General features: G+C 46.1%; 1 protein-coding gene across 6 annotated transcripts in view; it reads right to left on the reverse strand.

Moving 5' to 3' along the window:
- The window catches only part of PSD3 (pleckstrin and Sec7 domain containing 3), a 141,228-nt gene that overhangs the window by 62,036 nt on the left and 60,580 nt on the right, over nt 1-18,612 (reverse strand). For all 6 annotated transcript variants that reach the window (XM_037902320.2, XM_043546931.1, XM_043546930.1 and 3 more), the window contains 4 exons: nt 15,176-15,382; nt 14,988-15,068; nt 8,489-8,601; nt 2,985-3,043 (listed from right to left, as the gene is read on the reverse strand). In XM_037902320.2, the coding sequence (XP_037758248.1) occupies nt 2,985-3,043; nt 8,489-8,601; nt 14,988-15,068; nt 15,176-15,382 (460 nt within the window). The remainder of the gene's footprint in view (nt 1-2,984; nt 3,044-8,488; nt 8,602-14,987; nt 15,069-15,175; nt 15,383-18,612) is intronic.

Raw genomic sequence — 18,612 nt, forward strand, 5'->3', positions numbered from 1 at the left:
TAAGCTTCAAAAAACAGCTCTGAGAGGGTGAAGTTTTAATTTTAGATTTAGGCTTTTGCTGCTACAGTCAGACCCTAAAATTACAATTCATTTCCCCACTTGAAGTGGGTTGCTACCCATATTAATAGGTTCCTTCTTTGATATTCTTTTCCAGCACATGGTAACTGAAGTGGGTTACTCCAGTACATGGAAAGAGGATGAACTGCAGCAAGACAAGGAGGAATAAAGGGGGTTCATTAGATCCATTCACTGACTCCTTTAGTAGGCTTCATGGCATAGCAGAGTCATGCTAACAGGTTGGAGCATGATACTACAGTTAGAAAACAGGCAGTTATGATATGTGCAGAAGAGGCTGCATTCAAAGTTATAAACACCCAACTTACCACCTAGAAGGAAAATGCAAAAGAATAAAAAGATTACAGGTGATCCAAGGAAGAAAAGGACAAGAGAAATACATGCAGGGTTCTGTTAGTTGTTATGGCAGCTGCTCTGCCTTCTCCACACTTAAGACAACATGGTAATAACCACCAGTCACAGAAATCTGCAGGGTTACATGGTCTTATGACAAACAGAATCAGCTTAGCCTCAGCAGCCGTGTAAAGGGATAGTCTCCAGCTAAACACCATGCTAAACAAAGGAGCAATCTGAGAGTGCACACTATGGGGCAGATTCCTGTATCTTTATTTTTACTCATGATGAGTGCTGCCTTATTCCTTGAGAGGTGCCATCAATTTCAGTGGGACTCCCGGAGGAGTAAGGTACTGTGCTCAACATGAGAGGGTAGCAGAATGTGGTTTGCTGGGAGTAGAGTTTGCTTGTAACTTCTTTTCCCTTATAAAACCTGGAGGCTGAGATCTGCAAAGCCACTTAGGGGCTTTGGACTCCCACTCTCCATTAAAACTAATGGGAAATGGATGTTGAAGTCCCTTGGACAGCTTTGAAAGTCTTAGCTGTAACTTTTATAAGTTCCTTGGAGTTGCTCTGAAGTTCTGTACAAGGGGCAACCTCCTTTCTTGTAAGAGCCACCCCCAAAGGTTCCCAAATGTCTGAAGGACAGCTCTGCCTTGCTTCATTTAGAATACCCCTCCCCATTAAGAACCCAGTTTGTGTCGGTCCCTGGGGTGCTTTAAGGCAGGTCTCCATGCATCGTAAATACATTTTCTGAAATACAAATTAAACAGCCACATCAAACCAGTTGAAGTTTGCATTCCTCCCACCCTACCCCCACATCTCAGCCTCTGATCACATAGCTCCCCTCCCCACCTCGGATGGCTGAGGTACAGTTTGTGTCCTTGCCTTAATTTTAACCTGTAGGGCAGAGAGCCCGTCTGCCATGGTCTGCTTGAGCAAGGATAACTCGGGCAAGTGCCGGTCCTTCTCCGCCACCTAGTGGCTATGAGTAGAATGGCACTGAATGAAAAGGGGCTAGAGATTGCGGTTCGATTCTCCCAGGCTCTTACACTGTGTCCAGGAGTCTTGCCCTCCCTTGAACAAGTGCCTGTCAGAATTGTTCCTTCTGTGCGCCAATGGGACACAAAAGACACACCCACAAGAGACAGGGAGGTTGCATGGCCACAAAGTGAAACAACCAAGCAGGGACCTAGGGAGGGAGTTTGTGCACCCATTTTAGCGATGTGGCTCCCCCTGGGAGCTACTCGCTCCCCTGAGGGCAGAATCCCTCCTTGCACTCCTTTGGGAGAGGGAGTTCTGCACTGCACCCAACATGGATCGATCTCTAGCAGGCATGGTAGAGTCCCGAATTACGTCTCCATTTAAAGCATGACTGTGTTACACCTTTTCCGGCTCTGTCCAACAAGAAGAAACTCCACTTCCCACTGGAAATCAGCATGGAATCCAGATTTCCACAAGAATCTCACTCTACCCTCTGTATTGCCAATACCATTATCTTGGAGAGTAAATTACTCTGGGCCTGATGCTGCAGTCATTCATGCAAGCAAAGCTCCTATTAGCTTCAGTGGGGTTTCATGACATGACATGACAGACTGCAAGGTCAAGCTATTGTTGGGTAGCATTTGCTTTTGTGGAAATGCATGTGTTTTCTGGAAACAGCGTATGCTGACTAGTTCTCATTCATGCAAGTCAGCCGGCTGACGCCAATAGTCCTGAGGGTAAGTGCTATTCCAGGTCACTTAAGGGGTGCAGAATTAGACCCTAGATGTGTAGTGGAGACTCCTCCAAAAATGTGCAGCAAAAGGTTAAAATTAAGAGCAGTCATATCTCACCATGAGCACATACAATGGGGTGCTTGGAGCACTGAAATACATGTTGTGGTCTCCTACTGCACCAGTGCGCTGGACACACCCTTTGGCTTATTTGGTTCATGTGTGTTTTCACATTAGCTGCAGGGGATACCGAACGGACGTTAACTGTGGTCACTAGGCTTTCAGTTCATAACTGGCTGCCCAAACATCCCCATTTCCTCCCAGGTTCTTTCGCCTCCTCCCCAGGACAGCAAAGCAGCAGGGAAGGTAGAAGCCAACAGACACTGCTGCTGCCAGGTCGGAACAGGCTGTGTCCCCAGGAAGAGCAACACAGAGGAGGGATGGGCAATGTTGCAACTGGGGTAGTGGGCACAACCCTTCTGAAGGTCGGGGGGGCATGCAGGGAACCACACCCACTGTCACACCCCTTCTGGGGGTGCAGCTTTTCCCCCCAACAGGATCTGCTGGCCAGTTGTCAGGTGACCGCCTTTGAGACACCCTATGGAGGAAGCAGTGTCTGTGCTCTGGGGAGTATAGGGACTCCAACTGCATCCAAGGACACAGGCGGCGAGGATGCCTATGCGCCTTTTGCTGCTAGCAGAGCGGCCAGTGGCCGTCCTGCTCCCAAAGGGGAGCACCATGCAAAACAAGGAGCGCTTGAGGGCTGATCTGTGACCAGCACCACTTCCTGAAAGCTCAACTTTGACAGGCGAGCTCTTCCTGAAAACAAGGGCATAGCATGTTCTTGGCATGTGCACTCACATGGCCATGTAGGTCAGTGTTCAGCAGCATCACTGCACAGGTGAGACAATGGACTCCATCTGGGAAAAGAAACAGAGCAAATATCACACACAGATAGTAGTGTGAACACGTGGGACACTCTTTTTTCGGGGTGGGGTGGGGTGGGAGTATAGTTACATATATAAGACAAAGCCCCTACTATCGGGAAGGTCCCAATAACACTGGGACGTCTGGTCACCCTACACATAAACACACACTACCCAGGACAATGTATTTAAGATCAGCTCAGGTTGCACTAGGACCTTGCTCCCCAATTGAGTCTGCCTCTGCCTTTAAGGGGAATCTGCTCATCAGGTAACACACAGAAAAATGCAGGAAAATCAATCTAAAGTAATGTAACGGAAAAGTCAGTTCATCTCATACTTTCTTTTGTCTTTTATCACCTGACAAACCTGTCTTGCAGCATCAACTGATAAGATAACGTAGATTTGAAACCACACTCCCGGCTACTTTTGCTGGCATCAATACGCCAAATGGAATCCGTTCTTTTTTTTTTTTTTGGCTCATTAGGGCCAAACCAGAAAGAATAAACCCCTGTCTCCTTGCCTGGGACACCACTGACCTTCCAGCAAAGAGATGTTATAGCCTCTCTCAGTCGGTATGTCTGGTCTTCCAGAAACATAGGCCCGAATAACATGGTCACATACGAGTTCCCCCCACAGGACCCCTGCCTCCGGCACTGCTTGCCTTCGACTCTGAATGAGGCAGGGCTGTACAGTGGAAGAGGCTGCTGCTGCTCACAGGACCCCAGCCGCATACGCTGCAGGAGCCGCATGCTGTGCAGCCAGTGTGGCCGGGATCCACAGGAAGGGGCTCTTTAGGGGAGAGCACTGGACTAGAAGCCGGCAGAAATGGGTTCTCTCAGGCTTTGCCACTGGCTGATTATGTGGCATTGGCAAAGACATGTAGGCCAACATTTGCGGAAGCAGCCACTGACTGTGTGTTCCTCATTTTCCTGAGGCCTCATTTTGAGACGTCCAGAGCCAGCTTTCCAAAGTGCTGACGGCCTACTAATCCAGCTGAAGTCGATGGGCGGTGCGGGTGCTCACCATCTGTGAAAATCAGGCCCTAGGTGTCTCGCATTGGTCACCCCACACTAGTGAACACTTGAAAATGTCGCTCTCATCTTTCTGTGCCTTAGTACCCCCATCTGTAAAGTGGGGGTCATGGTATCAGCTCACTGGGGAAGGGTGAAGACACATTCATCCCTCTCTATGAAGCATTCAACTGTTACACTGATGAGCACCATTAAAAAAACAAACAAACAGTGAGGAAATTAACAATTTCCTGTTCAGCGGGAGGTCTGGATGGTGTGCAGTGAATAAAGCATGGGGCCGTACGCACTGTCCATCCTGTGCACTGAACAGGGCAGGGGTCCTACGGAAATAAATAGTATGTGATCGTATCTTGAAGCCAGCCGGACTATGTATATGCTGAGTTCATTGCAGGATCAGGCCCTAAGGCTATGTCTATGCTACAAATCACTTTCAGTGGGGTGCACCTGTAGCTAGGCATCCCAGTGAAAAGCAGGCTGTGTCCACACTGAGGTGTGTAGCTACAGGTGTCGGTAAAAGGCTCTGGCAGAGGGGAGGCGATGCAGAAAGGCTTCAGTTGCTCCCCACGGCCAGAGCCTTTCACTGCAGCAAGGAAAGGCTCCAGCATCGGGAGGCAGCAGTGTAGATGGGGAGTCATGGCTTGGGCCAATATAGAACGTGTAGGGTATGTACTTAGTATATAACCACACCCTTCTTGTGCGTCTTTACCTCACTGGCTTAATCCGTGCCTCACGTCTACACTACTATTTATACCCATGCTGGGGGGCTATGCACGTACATACACTACACGAGGCTGAACGAATCCTGCGGTGTAGACACATCCTAAGAGAGTACGTTCTTTGAGGCAGGAATCATATTACCCTAGGTGTCTGTACCACAGAGTAGAATCCAGAGTGATATATCGGGGTACTACAGTAGCGTTAAATAAAACAGCAGCAGCCACCATCACCAGCAAGGGTAACTTCCATTCACCCAGGGTTTCGATTTGTGGTGTTCCAGTACAGATACACAGATCACAGGGGGTTGGACTAGATGACCTCCTGAGGTCCCTTCCAACCCTGATAGTCTATGATTCTATGATTGCACAATGCATTTCCCAATGAAGCATGTGCCTTCATTCTCAAAGAAATCTAAGCAAAATCTCTCAAACAAGGAACACTGAATTTGAAACAGTCCACTCCCCGTTACATCCCTGCGTTTCCACTGAAGGGGATGAAGGTTCCACTTCGTAACCAAGGGCTCACTGGGTCCCAAGAGCTCCGCTGATGGCTGAAATTCAATATCGGAAGCTGATCGTCAATTTAAAGTATTGCTACTTCTACTGGACGCAAAAAATCCCCCCCAGTCAGCGGATGAAACAAAAAGGTTCCTGCTGATATTTGCAGGGGATCAGAGGGACACTGTCCACTTCGAGGCATTATGTCTGGCTGCAAATGGCACCCCTGCTAGAATTACATGGAGCACCTGAGCAGTCCCTCAACCCAGCAAAAGCTTTGCCTGGACTAGCCTACCTAAGCTAGCTCGAGTCCCGCTAACACCAGTCACCACTGCACGAGAGACAGCACCGCAGGCCAGGGTCCAGGGTCCAGGCCAGGACTGCACTACTGGCGCTGAAGCCAGCACGGTGCTGTCTGCTGATATGACCACCCATGCTAGCTGGGGCAGGCTACCCCAGGCACAAACCGGAGGTGGGCAAGTGTCCAGGAGGGGGGCAGAGATAAGCAGGGAGCAGGCAGAACCTAGGTGCCACACCCTCAGTGCTCCAGCCAGAAAAGCTGAATTTAAGCTGTACCCCGCTCCTGGCGCAGGCAAATCACTTCTCCGGAACTGTGACTCTGCATCACACATCCTTCGGTGGTCCCCTACTGGGATGCAGCCGCTAACCACACTTCCCCGTACAGGGCTGAGCCAAAAGACACAATCAACCCCTCGGCTCTGGGTGAAGCTAAACATTTATTTTAGATTCAACAATTCACTTCCCAAGAGTGTCATGGAGGAAAATATCAGTTTAGTATGGAGTCAGCTACTGTAGATTTAATTCTAATTCCCTCCATACCCAATTCTTGACCCTGACTCCAAACAATGTCTTATTTCCTCTGTGTTGTGCACAGTTGGTTATTCATCTTCTACCACCCCAATTTTTAATGTATTCGTAGCTAAAATCATCTAGGTAGCTGGGATTAAGGGGGGCCTGAAATATATTTTTCCTTTCTTTCTTTTCCTGCTATCTTTATTATAGACTTACGTATGATCTAATGTAGTTGGAATTTTTAGGTCAAATTCTCTGTTGGTGTAACTCCATTGAATTCAATGGAGTTATGTCAGCAGATAGTTTGCCCTCTTACTCAGGAATGTTTTCTTTCTTGGTTTAGTTTTTTTTTTTTTTTCCCCAAATTTTAAAAATTACCAAGAGTGTTGAAGAGGAAGTTGCCTACTAACTGATGTTAGCTCGCCTACATGAAAGGAGGCCAGGGAGGACATGCCCAATTTTAAGCATGTACGGAGCCACGCTGAGGAACTACTCAAGTACTTAGGCATGTTTAAATACCTTGTTGAACTGAGGCCAATATGAGTAAGGTTGCCCTCATAGAATCATAGAATCATAGAATATCAGGGTTGGAAGGGACCCCAGAAGGTCATCTAGTCCAACCCCCTGCTCGAAGCAGGATCAATTCCCAGTTAAATCATCCCAGCCAGGGCTTTGTCAAGCCTGACCTTAAAAACCTCTAAGGAAGGAGATTCTACCACCTCCCTAGGTAACGCATTCCAGTGTTTCACCACACTCTTAGTGAAAAAGTTTTTCCTAATATCCAATCTAAACCTCCCCCATTGCAACTTGAGACCATTACTCCTCGTTCTGTCATCTGCTACCATTGAGAACAGTCTAGAGCCATCCTCTTTGGAACCCCCTTTCAGGTAGTTGAAAGCAGCTATCAAATCCCCCCTCATTCTTCTCTTCTGCAGACTAAACAATCCCAGCTCCCTCAGCCTCTCCTCATAAGTCATGTGCTCTAGACCCCTAATCATTTTTGTTGCCCTTCGCTGGACTCTCTCCAATTTATCCACATCCTTCTTGTAGTGTGGGGCCCAAAACTGGACACAGTACTCCAGATGAGGCCTCACCAGTGTCGAATAGAGGGGAACGATCACGTCCCTCGATCTGCTCGCTATGCCCCTACTTATACATCCCAAAATGCCATTGGCCTTCTTGGCAACAAGGGCACACTGCTGACTCATATCCAGCTTCTCGTCCACTGTCACCCCTAGGTCCTTTTCCGCAGAACTGCTGCCTAGCCATTCGGTCCCTAGTCTGTAGCGGTGCATTGGATTCTTCCATCCTAAGTGCAGGACCCTGCACTTATCCTTATTGAACCTCATCAGATTTCTTTTGGCCCAATCCTCCAATTTGTCTAGGTCCTTCTGTATCCTATCCCTCCCCTCCAGCGTATCTACCACTCCTCCCAGTTTAGTATCATCCGCAAATTTGCTGAGAGTGCAATCCACACCATCCTCCAGATCATTTATGAAGATATTGAACAAAACCGGCCCCAGGACCGACCCCTGGGGCACTCCACTTGACACCGGCTGCCAACTAGACATGGAGCCATTGATCACTACCCGTTGAGCCCGACAATCTAGCCAGCTTTCTACCCACCTTATAGTGCATTCATCCAGCCCATACTTCCTTAACTTGCTGACAAGAATACTGTGGGAGACCGTGTCAAAAGCTTTGCTAAAGTCAAGAAACAATACATCCACTGCTTTCCCTTCATCCACAGAACCAGTAATCTCATCATAAAAGGCGATTAGATTAGTCAGGCATGACCTTCCCTTGGTGAATCCATGCTGACTGTTCCTGATCACTTTCCTCTCATGTAAGTGCTTCAGGATTGATTCTTTGAGGACCTGCTCCATGATTTTTCCAGGGACTGAGGTGAGGCTGACTGGCCTGTAGTTCCCAGGATCCTCCTTCTTCCCTTTTTTAAAGATTGGCACTACATTAGCCTTTTTCCAGTCATCCGGGACTTCCCCCGTTCACCACGAGTTTTCAAAGATAATGGCCAAGGGCTCTGCAATCACAGCCGCCAATTCCTTCAGCACTCTCGGATGCAACTCGTCCGGCCCCATGGACTTGTGCACGTCCAGCTTTTCTAAATAGTCCCTAACCACCTCTTTCTCCACAGAGGGCTGGGTGCCCTGCCTATGTCCATACTTCTGGCAAGGATAAACTAGAGGACTCCCATTCCCACTGTTGTCAATCTCTCGCCTTCCACAAACAGTCCATTTTCATGCATGTACTTGTTTTTCCTCAGGCAGGAGAATATTTCAAGCAGGAAACATACAGGCGATAGCCCAAAGTGAAAGAACAAAGAGGAATGCCCATGACCTAGAAATCAGAAGCAAAATTACCTTGAGTAGAAACGGTGTTTGGGTTACACTGATAGTATCTGTTGGAGAAGTGGATTAATACCCTCTCTCTTTCCTGAGTTTCTCCAATAAGTGAAAAGGCTTTAAAGAAACTCCTAGAAGAAGTTTAAAGAAAGCTGAAATTAAAAACACAGATCTCTACTGGCATGGCATTGCCCTTATAATATAGCACATTTCACAGTAATGGATAAATGACTGCATATCAAAAACTTGTTTCCAAGAGTCTTCTAATGGAAGAAAGCCCAACTAGATAATTATTCCCTATGTACTTAACCCAAAAGGGGAAGGCAAGTTATTGATGGTCTGAGCAGTGGCATAAATGTACTGACACAAAACTGTATTATTTTAAATATTTTCCTCTTGTATTTGGAGGCTTTTTGGATAAAGAATATGCAAGGGATAAAAAAGAAGAGCACACCTGGGACCACTACCTATTTGGACTTTGATGGAAGACTGGTGCAAGCCTGGTATTGTGGATGGTGCAATTTTTAAATGCATTTTCTGTTGTTCTTTAAATGATCACTTTGGTCCCTATCCTGCAGGCACCTAGGCACGTGCTTAACTTTACTCCTGTGAATAGTCCCACTGAAATCAATGGCACCACTCATGGTAGTAAGCTAGGCATGTGCGTTAAGGTTCTGTGGGATTGAAGGTTTACCTTACTGCCCTGGATTAAACAGCTTCAGAGACAATAATGTTTATGGTTAGCCATCTCTCTAGCATCTATCACCACAGTACCCCAGGCCTCCCAAATGATCAGGGCCAGACTGTGCCCTGAGGATCCCCAGTGTGGGGATGGTGTGAGGCCATGCGGCCCTGTGGGGAGCTCCAGGGAAGGGAGGAAGGGAAGTGAGGCTCCCTCACCCAAGTGCACAAGAGCAGGAACCATCTGGCCCTAATGAATCTATCCTCACCACAGCACCGTAAGGAAGTCCAATACTGTTCCCATTTTACTGAGGGCAAACTGAGGCACAGGGAGACTATGACTTGCCCAATGTCACAGGAAAGTTTGTGCAAAGCCAGAAGTGCCCCCCTCACTCCACACACACACAAGCCTTCTGAGTCTCACAGCAGTTTCCTAGCCATAAAAGCATCCTTCATCCCGGCAGCATTGCCAACTCCTCCACTGAAATTTTGTGCTCTTTGTAAACAACCAACTCCTGCAGTCAGGTGATCGCATGGGCCACTTTCATTTTTTTATTTTTAAAAAGGATGCTTCCAGCCCTCATGGTCGCAAAGAAAAACTTGAAAATGTAAATCTTGAATGCTTAACACAAGAAGGCAAATAAAACGTACACCAGATGTGCTATTTCTGAAACTCTCGGGATTTTGGGGGCCTGACTCGTGATTTTTGAGCCCTTGTGGTCGGCAAAACTGTACTAGTAAATGCTCCTTTTATTTAGACTACATGATGCAGGAAGTCCACAGCGGTATAGTTGAATCATCTCATATTTTAGAGAGAGAGAGAGAGAGAGAGAGAGAGTTGATGCTGGCTGCCTAGGAGATCTCTGCATCACCAGATCTTATATCTGTGTGTGTGTATGGACGTGCGAGGACTGTTAATAATTTTATATATGAATTTTAAACAATCTGCTTCATAGTTAAACACAAAACTGTGCCATGCTAGGAACTCTAGTCTCTTCCCAGTTCATATCGCTGCCCTCCATTTGAACAGTGTTTTGCAAACAGATACGACATGTCCTCTGCCCTGACAAATCTACAATCTAACAAATAAGACAAAAGCAAGGGAAGCCACGGGATCATAGAAATTAATATTCAGCACAAAATATATCCTCCATTATTTTATCCGAAGAATACTGCAATATTGAGTGGAACAGGCCCAAACGTATTAGGGGCTAGATTATTGCCAATATACACAACCCTGCATTGTGGGTGATATGAAGCTGCCTCACCCCATCAAGAGCTATGGCTCCACCTCCTCCTTGCCTCTCCCATTCCCCTTTGCTGTGATATGTGCCCCTAGGGAGCAGGGTCTGTGACTGAGACAGGCCTTAAAGTGGTGGGTGAAAGGCTCTCTGCACGCTCGCCCCTGCACACCATGTAATAGCCAGGCACAGTCTGGATCTGTAGTAACACTGATGTTGCAATGTTCTGGACAACTACTGTACCATATATTTTATTGACGATCACTACTATTAATATAAATGGGAGTTATGAATAATCAAGGGAAGAACACCTTCCCCCCCCAAAACATGCACTGAAGGGTACTGGATTTCACCATTTAAAATATAAAGTGTATCTGGAATCACACTGCATGGCTTATAAATATGCAGCGATTATTCCACAACATGGGGCTCGATCCTGCATGGAGCTGAGGATTCTTACTCCAGTCTAGCAAAGTGTTTAAGCACATGCTTAATTTAAGCACATGACTAGTACCATAGTCTTCAAAGAGTTAAATACATGCTTACGTGCATTGTTGGAGCGGGTCACAGTGCTCAGCCCCTTCCAGGACTGAGCTCCTGGAAACTACACTTGCAAAAAGTCCCCTTTTTTTTTGGACAAGAGCCAGTTGTAAACTAATCTTCATAGTTTTGTATCAATGGAAAAAAAGCTCTCTCCTTTAAAATTATTACTATTTAGCTGTCAGGACACTTATATCACTGCTAGCAGACTGTTGCCACATAGAGGGGATGTTTCCACTCCTAAAAATAACAAACAGAAATATTTAAGGGAGAGGCCCAATTCTGAAAATTCCTAAAAACTAGGAAGCTAAAATGCTCGGGCCAGCGTTTCAGAAGGGTACTGAGCACCCATATTCAAAAGGGTCCTGCACCCAGCAGCTCCCATTGTTCTAGATGTTTTTAGATGCTTACAAGATTTCAGAAGAGCTTAGTACCTACAGCATGCAGTGCAGCTGGAGAGCCTGAATTCCAAAAAGGCTTGGCGCATTTCATGATTCAGCTGTCAAATTCCCTCATTCTTCTGATTCATAGCACTTCTGCACTGACTCAATCATGTCTTTCCTATTAACTTTTAACACATCACAGCGAGGGCACAGTGCTATTATTTGTTCCCCTCGGACAGTCTATACTTCTATGTTCACCCCTTTTACAAGGCTATATTAAATTTTGTACCGAGTATGCCTTGTGAGGTAGCATCTGAAAAATCATAATTTGCTGATCATTGTCCTGGTGAAATATATGTGGTAACGTTGTATGCAAAGTTATAAATGTCTACTGTATAACATTACTGAGACACGTTCCAAGTTTAGAAAAGCAACCAGAAACCAGTTCCTCAGAGACAAAAGGCAAACTGACGCCTCAGCCAGGTGTCAACGAAATCAAATGGACCTGCACCTCGTTAAATGGCCATTCTTTTGGCAGGAAAAAGGGTATGAACAAGAAATTTACATCTTGGCAAAGAAACAGCTGGAGGTTCCCATCCCCATAGACTTTCTGTCTCCTGACCCCCCAGCTGGAGAGGATTCTCAAAGAGGAAAAGGTGCAAGAATGGGGAACAGAGGCTCCAAATTACTCCTTTCATCTCTACTCACGACATTGACAACACATGAAGGACAAAGGAAGCATCACTGGGCTGGTGAGGGATCCCGGCAGAACGGAATTCAGCCAGTAAGACTGCTAAAACGTGGTGAGAGACACCTTTGCTTTGAATTCACTCTAACTTGTTAAGTTAGGAATCAGTAGCGTTTATTTTTATTTTCTTGTAACCAACTTGTAATTATGCCTCATTACTTGTAACCATTTAAAATTTATCTTTTTGTAGTTAATAAACTTGTTTTATTGTTTTATCTAAGCCAGTGTGTGCTTAGACTGAAGTGTTTGGGAAACTCCATTTGAGATAACAGGATTTGTGCATATCATTTTCTATTAATAAAATGACAGACTTTATATGAGCTTGTGTTGTCCAGGAGAGGGCTAGGCAATACAAGACTCACATTTCAGGGGGGCAGTCTGGGACTGGGAATTGGCTGGTGTTGCCCTGCAGTGTAAGTCAAGAGTAGATGCCCGTACCACTCATACCAGATAACTGGAAGTAATTTACATGCTGGAAGGTGGGTGTGAGCAGACCAGGAGTGGCTGCTCTCACAGCGAAGCAGTGTAAAAGGTACCCCAAGTTGGAGAATGAAGGAGACACAGCTGTTCAGCAGTCAACACTGCACCCTGGGTAATGTCACACCAAGAATTTTAACAATTCAACAAAAGTGTTTCCCTCCAGGGAATGTCACCAATTTTTAGTTTCTTTAGTAATATTATGATAATATTAGGGTTGTCAAGTGATTTAAAAAATTAATCGCGATTAATCGCACTGTTGAACAATAGAATACCATTTATTTTAAATATTTTGGGATGTTTTCTACATTTCCAAATATATTAATTTCAATTACAACACAATACAAAGTGTACTGGGCTCACTTCATATTTATTTTTGATTACAAATATTTGCATTGTAAAAAACAAAGAAATAGTATTTTTCAATTCACCTCATACAAGTACTGTAGTGCAATCTCTTTATCATGAAAGTTGAACTTACAGATGTAGAATTATGTACAAAAAAAAACTGCTTTCAAAAATAAAACAATGTAAAACTTTAGAGCCTACAAGTCCACTCAGTCCTACTTCTTGGTCAGCCAATCACTCAGACAAACAAGGTTGGTTACAATTTGCAGGAGATAATGCTGCCTGCTTCTTGTTTACAATGTCACCTGGAAGTGAGAACAGGCATTCGCATGGCGTTGCAAGATATTTACATGCCAGATGAGCTAAAGGTGCATATGTCCCTTCGTGCTTCAACCACCATTCCAGAGAACATGCTTCCATGCTGATGATGGGTTCTACTCAATAACGCTCCAAAGCAGTGCGCACTGATGCATGTTCATTTTCATCATCTGAGTCAGATGCCACCAGCAGAAGGCTGATTTTCTTTTTTGGTAGTTTGGGTTCTGTAGTTTCTGCATCACAGTGTTGCTCTTTTAAGACTTCTAAAAGCACGCTCCACACCTCGTCCCTCTCAGATTTTGGACGGCACTTCAGATTCTTAAACCTTGGGTCGAGTGCTGTAGCTATCTTTAGAAATCTCACATCGGTACCTTCTTTGCATTTTGTCAAATCCGCTGTGAAAGTGTTCTTAAAACGAACACGTGCTGGGTCATCATCCAAGACTGCTATAACAACATGAAATATATGCAGAATGCGGATAAAACAGAGCAAGAGACATACAATTCTCCCCCCAAAGAGTACAGTCACAAATTTAATTGACGCATTTTCTTTTTTAATGTGCATCATCAGCATGGAAGGATATCCTCTGGAATGGTGGCCGAAGCAAGAAGGGGCATACGAATGTTTAGCAGATCTGGCATGTAAATATCTTGCAACACCGGCTACAAAAGTGCCATGAAAACGCCTGTTCTCACTTTCAGGTGACATTGTAAATAAGAAGCAAGCGACAGTATCTCCCGTCACTGTAAACAAACTTGTCTGTCTTAGAAATTGGCTGAACAAGAAGGAGAATTGAGTGGGCTTGTAGACTCTAAAGTTTTACGCTGTTTTGGTTTTCAGTGCAGTTATGTGACCAAAAAAAAAAAATCTGCATTTGTAAGTTACACTTTCACGATAAAGAGACTGCACTTCAGTACTTGTCTGAAGTGAACTGAAAAATACTATTTCTTTTGTTTATCATTGTTACAGTGCATATATTTGTAATCAAAAATAATAATATAAAGTGAGCCCTGTGCACTTTGTATTCTGTGTTGTAACTGAAATCAATATTGAAAATGTAGAATAACATCCAAAAATATTTAATAAATTTCAATTGGTATTCTATTGTTATAAGTGCAATTAATCGCGATTAATTTTTTTAATCACGATTAATTTTTTTGAGTTAAATCGCGTGAGTTAACTGCGATTAATTGACAGCCTTAGATAATATTATTTACCCCTTCGTATAACACAAAAACTAGGATAATCCAATGAAATTATTAGACAGCAGGTTTAATACAAACAAGAGGAAGTACTTTTTCACACAACACACAATTAACTTGTGGAACTTACTGCCATGGGATATTGTGATGGCCAAAAGTATAAATGCGTTAAAAAAAGAACTAAGTAAATATATGGCTGTTAGCCAAGATAGTCAGAGATGCAACTCCAGCTGCGGGTGTCCCTAAACCTCTGAGTGCCAAAAGCCAGGAGGGGAAGACAGAGCTGGATCACTCCAACTGCCCTGTTCTGTACACTCCCTCTGAAGCTCTGGTAATGTCGGAGACAGGATTTGTCTGGTACTTGTCTGCTACTGTTGGAGACAGGATACTAGGCTAGATGGACCATTGGTCGGACCCAGTATGGCAGTTCTTATGTTCTTATACACTCGAACTGCAAACTGAAAGAACGGGAACTAACCTCCCCTTGGACTCCATCTTCAGTTCCTTAGATTCTCTAGGGATAATTACATCTATTGAGACAACGTGAAAAGAACAAGAAGTTTGGACATAAGCACATACCTGAGGGAGTGATCCAGCGTCATACCCGTGAAATCAAAAAACTTCAGGTATTCTTCAGCCACAAGTTTGCTGAACTCATTGCTTAAAAAAAACCCAAAAAGTTTATTATTAAAAAGCAACGCTCAAGCTGCTCTTATTATTGTACAGAATCAACCGTAAAAATGACAGTGGCCCGTGTCAACACATACTTTTTACCCAGGTGCTTTGCCACATCAGAGCGCTTGAATCGGTCCAGTTGGTAGAGGCGCTTAGCCAGCCTCCTGGCTGCTTCCAAATTGCTGTCGGTGCCATTGCTAAGATCTTTACTATGGTTTTCGGAGCCATCTTTCTCCAGGAGCTCATTGCCACCCATGGCAGCTGTGGAGTCGAACAGTGAGTTTTTCAGCCCAGCATTGCTATGTGATAGAAGGAATGTGAAGGGGAGAAAAAAGAATAAAGACCTCAGGAACATTTTCAAGAAAGATTTACTTTCCAACTGGCAGAAAGGTGATTAATTGGCAAGACTGCAAGATAACGATGAACTCCACTCAACTAAAAAACTGTTGAGAATTGACATATTTGTTTAGTAAAATCCCGTGTTTTGTTGTTTGTACTGACTTTTCACAACACATGTAACTCTGCATAGCAGGTGCTTGACATGTTGTGCTCAAACTGATGCATCAAAAAGAGTTCCCAAAATGAGCTACTCATAAATTGTGGACCATTATCTCAGAGTAACTCATCTGCAATCCTATGGTGAGCAAACTGGGATTTACAATGGCTCACTCAAGTTATCTACTCCATCCTTCCCAGGCTTCCCTATGTACCAGACCTTGGTTCTGCTTCCAGACTCAGACTGGCCTCCCAGTGCGCAGGAGCTGCCACGGACCTCAACAGAGTTCATACAGGCTCCATAGCCCCTGCTGCGCTAGCAAGGGCTACAGCCGGTCCTGTGAATTTTAGAAGGTGCAGAGGGAGGCAAAAGTGGGAAGGGGAGCACGAATCAAGATAAGGGGTCTGAGGTGCAGGGGAAGCTGCATTAAGGTGGGGAGCTGACTCTCAAAGGCTGGCTGGAGACTGCAAGAAGCAGGGACCATGTGGAGCGTCTACTTTCTACAGCTTTCCCTGCTCCTGGTGCTTTGTGGCTCCAGGGATCTGCACCACTGGGTCCAAGCACTGGTTATGCTGCCCCTGCCTTTCCTGAGTCTCCCCTCAGACATGCAGCCAACAGTCTGTTAGCCAATACGTATACTTATACACACTGCACACCATACTAAAATGTATTGTGCATTACATTCTATCTAAATATTAGTACAAAGCTTTATAGTTGAATGGTATTAAGCTTACTCTTGTTCACGCATGCTAAGTATCCCATAACACTTTGCAAAGCTGAAGTCAACTTTGGCACTGGAAAATACAAAATCTGTCAAAATCAAAGTACATTTGTTCTGGGTCCTAGTACAAGTACTATTCCACTCAACTGGTTTGGAACGTAATATGCAAAACAGAGCTAAGAAAAGTACAGCCCAGAACAAGAAGTTAAGGAACTGTTACAACTAGTGGGATGGATTTAGTGACATATAAAGAGCTGTGTAACTTATAAAGTCACACTACAAACACTACTAGCTGAAATGCAGATCTTTGAAACATACCTTCAGTGTAAGGGGAACACGCTGCAAGACAAGAACTGCTTCCTGGAAGAAGAGTACGTATGTCCCCTTTTCATGTTGTATTGCTTTGTCTTTAGAAAATGCATTTGGCTACTTTCAGTTATTTGGTCTCTTGAACATTTTTTAAGACCGAACCGTGATCGTAGTCAAACAATTGGCTGCACTTTTCAGTCAACAAGCCCAGAACTCAGAGACAGCTTTTCCCTTGTGTCGAAACTCCTGTGCTCTGCTAGAGAGCCCCAATGCAACTGGCCACCACAGGCTTGTCAGACTGGGGCAGCCAGTGGGAAATCTGACCAGATCCACTCAGAGACCAAGTACCTGGGGCCGAGGGTCTGTACGAACAGCCTGCACAGGCAGTGGGTCTGTTGCCGGTAGCCTGGATGCAGGATGGTAGGTGTTGGGTACAGGATTTGCACACCCCCAAACAGACACACACCCCCATTCTTCCCACTGCTCCCCAACACTCACCCAGCCTGCCCCAACATTCCCACCATCATTAGCACAACACCAGTTGTCCCCACGGCTCCCCTAGCACCGGCACAGCTCCAGATAGTGCTCCCAAGCTCCCCATGTACATAGGTCCCTTCAGAAATACCTCCCCTCCCAGGCCACATGTCCCCTACAAAGATCCGGCTCTCCTGCCACCACGGCACAGCTCCATTAACCTCACACATCCCTCCCACTAATTTCAACCCTTCCTCCCCAGCAGCTACCCCCCAGCATTGCCCCTCCATGCAGTCCTCCCCCACCAGAGGTCCCACCCCCCTTCCCCAATGCCCCACAGCTCCACAGGTCCTTTCACTCTGCCCCACAATCCCAGGGGCCACCCAAACAACATTAGGAGAACGGACCCTTAATGTCTCTTGGGGGAGGGCCAGGCGGCCATTTCTCACCCTTCCCTCCCACTGTCCTGTGGAGGGCTGGCAGGTACCCTTCCCCCAAATTTTGCTCTTTGGGGAATCAAGGTGAGGGGGCTCGCTGTTCGTCTCCGTCCAAGGCCAGGAACCAAAATCTCCTCCATGGCCTTCTTCCCTGTTGAAACCCTGGGCTCTGGACCGGCATCGGGCTGGCGGGTTCTATGGACAATCCAGGCCCATTGATGGCCTGGAATCCTCAGCGCCAGAGAACCCTGATCACTATGGGCCAGAGCTCAGATGCACCTGCCAGGCCCAGGTCCCACCTGGTGGGAGAGGGCAGTGGTCCTTCCCTCAAAGATTTCCTGTCCTTGGATTGGGGGCCAGAGGGACCCCCTGAGGATGGGGGGGCAGGCCAGCAGGCCACCCCCAGGAGATTACAAGCTTGAGTCTGACTGGGGACTCCTTTAGTGGGGTAGAACTACTGGGTGGGGGGGCGGGGGCCACACAGAAGTAGACAAGACGAGCTGTGGAGGCAATTGTGTGGGGGAGGGGAGGCAGGGTAACTGCAAGGTGGGGACAACAGATCTGCACAAGGAGGCTGGAGAAATGGGGAGCAGGGTGTGCGATATGACGGAACACAGGGAGGAGGGAGAAAAAAATGGGAACTGGGGGGGCACACTGCTAACCCCTATGCACGGGGTGGGGGCCCACCCTGGCAGGAGTCCCTCCATGCTAGAGCGCCTGAGCAAAATGGGACTGGCACTTCTACGCTATGACAGGCCCTTATATAGCTTTGCCCTGCCTCAGGACCAGGGGTGCAGTGAACTGTACGATAAAGCAGGTGTGTACAAGGGAGCTGACCTACGGAAGACTAGACAGGGAGATGGCCAGGGTTGGTGGGGAGCCAAGAGGCTGTACTCTGATGCCTCACCATGATCTCTTAACACCTCCATTCAACTCCCAGTCCAGATACCTGCCCTGGGGGGCATCTTTCCAACACCCAATGCACCAGTGCTCAGACTCTCCTTCATTTCCCCCCCAAAGTCTCTTTGATCCATGCCTCCCACAATTAACAAACCTACAAAACTTCCCCACACAAAATTAGACTGAGATTCC

This window comes from Chelonia mydas, chromosome 5, assembly GCF_015237465.2.
Source record: "Chelonia mydas isolate rCheMyd1 chromosome 5, rCheMyd1.pri.v2, whole genome shotgun sequence".
NCBI lineage: Eukaryota > Metazoa > Chordata > Testudines > Cheloniidae > Chelonia > Chelonia mydas.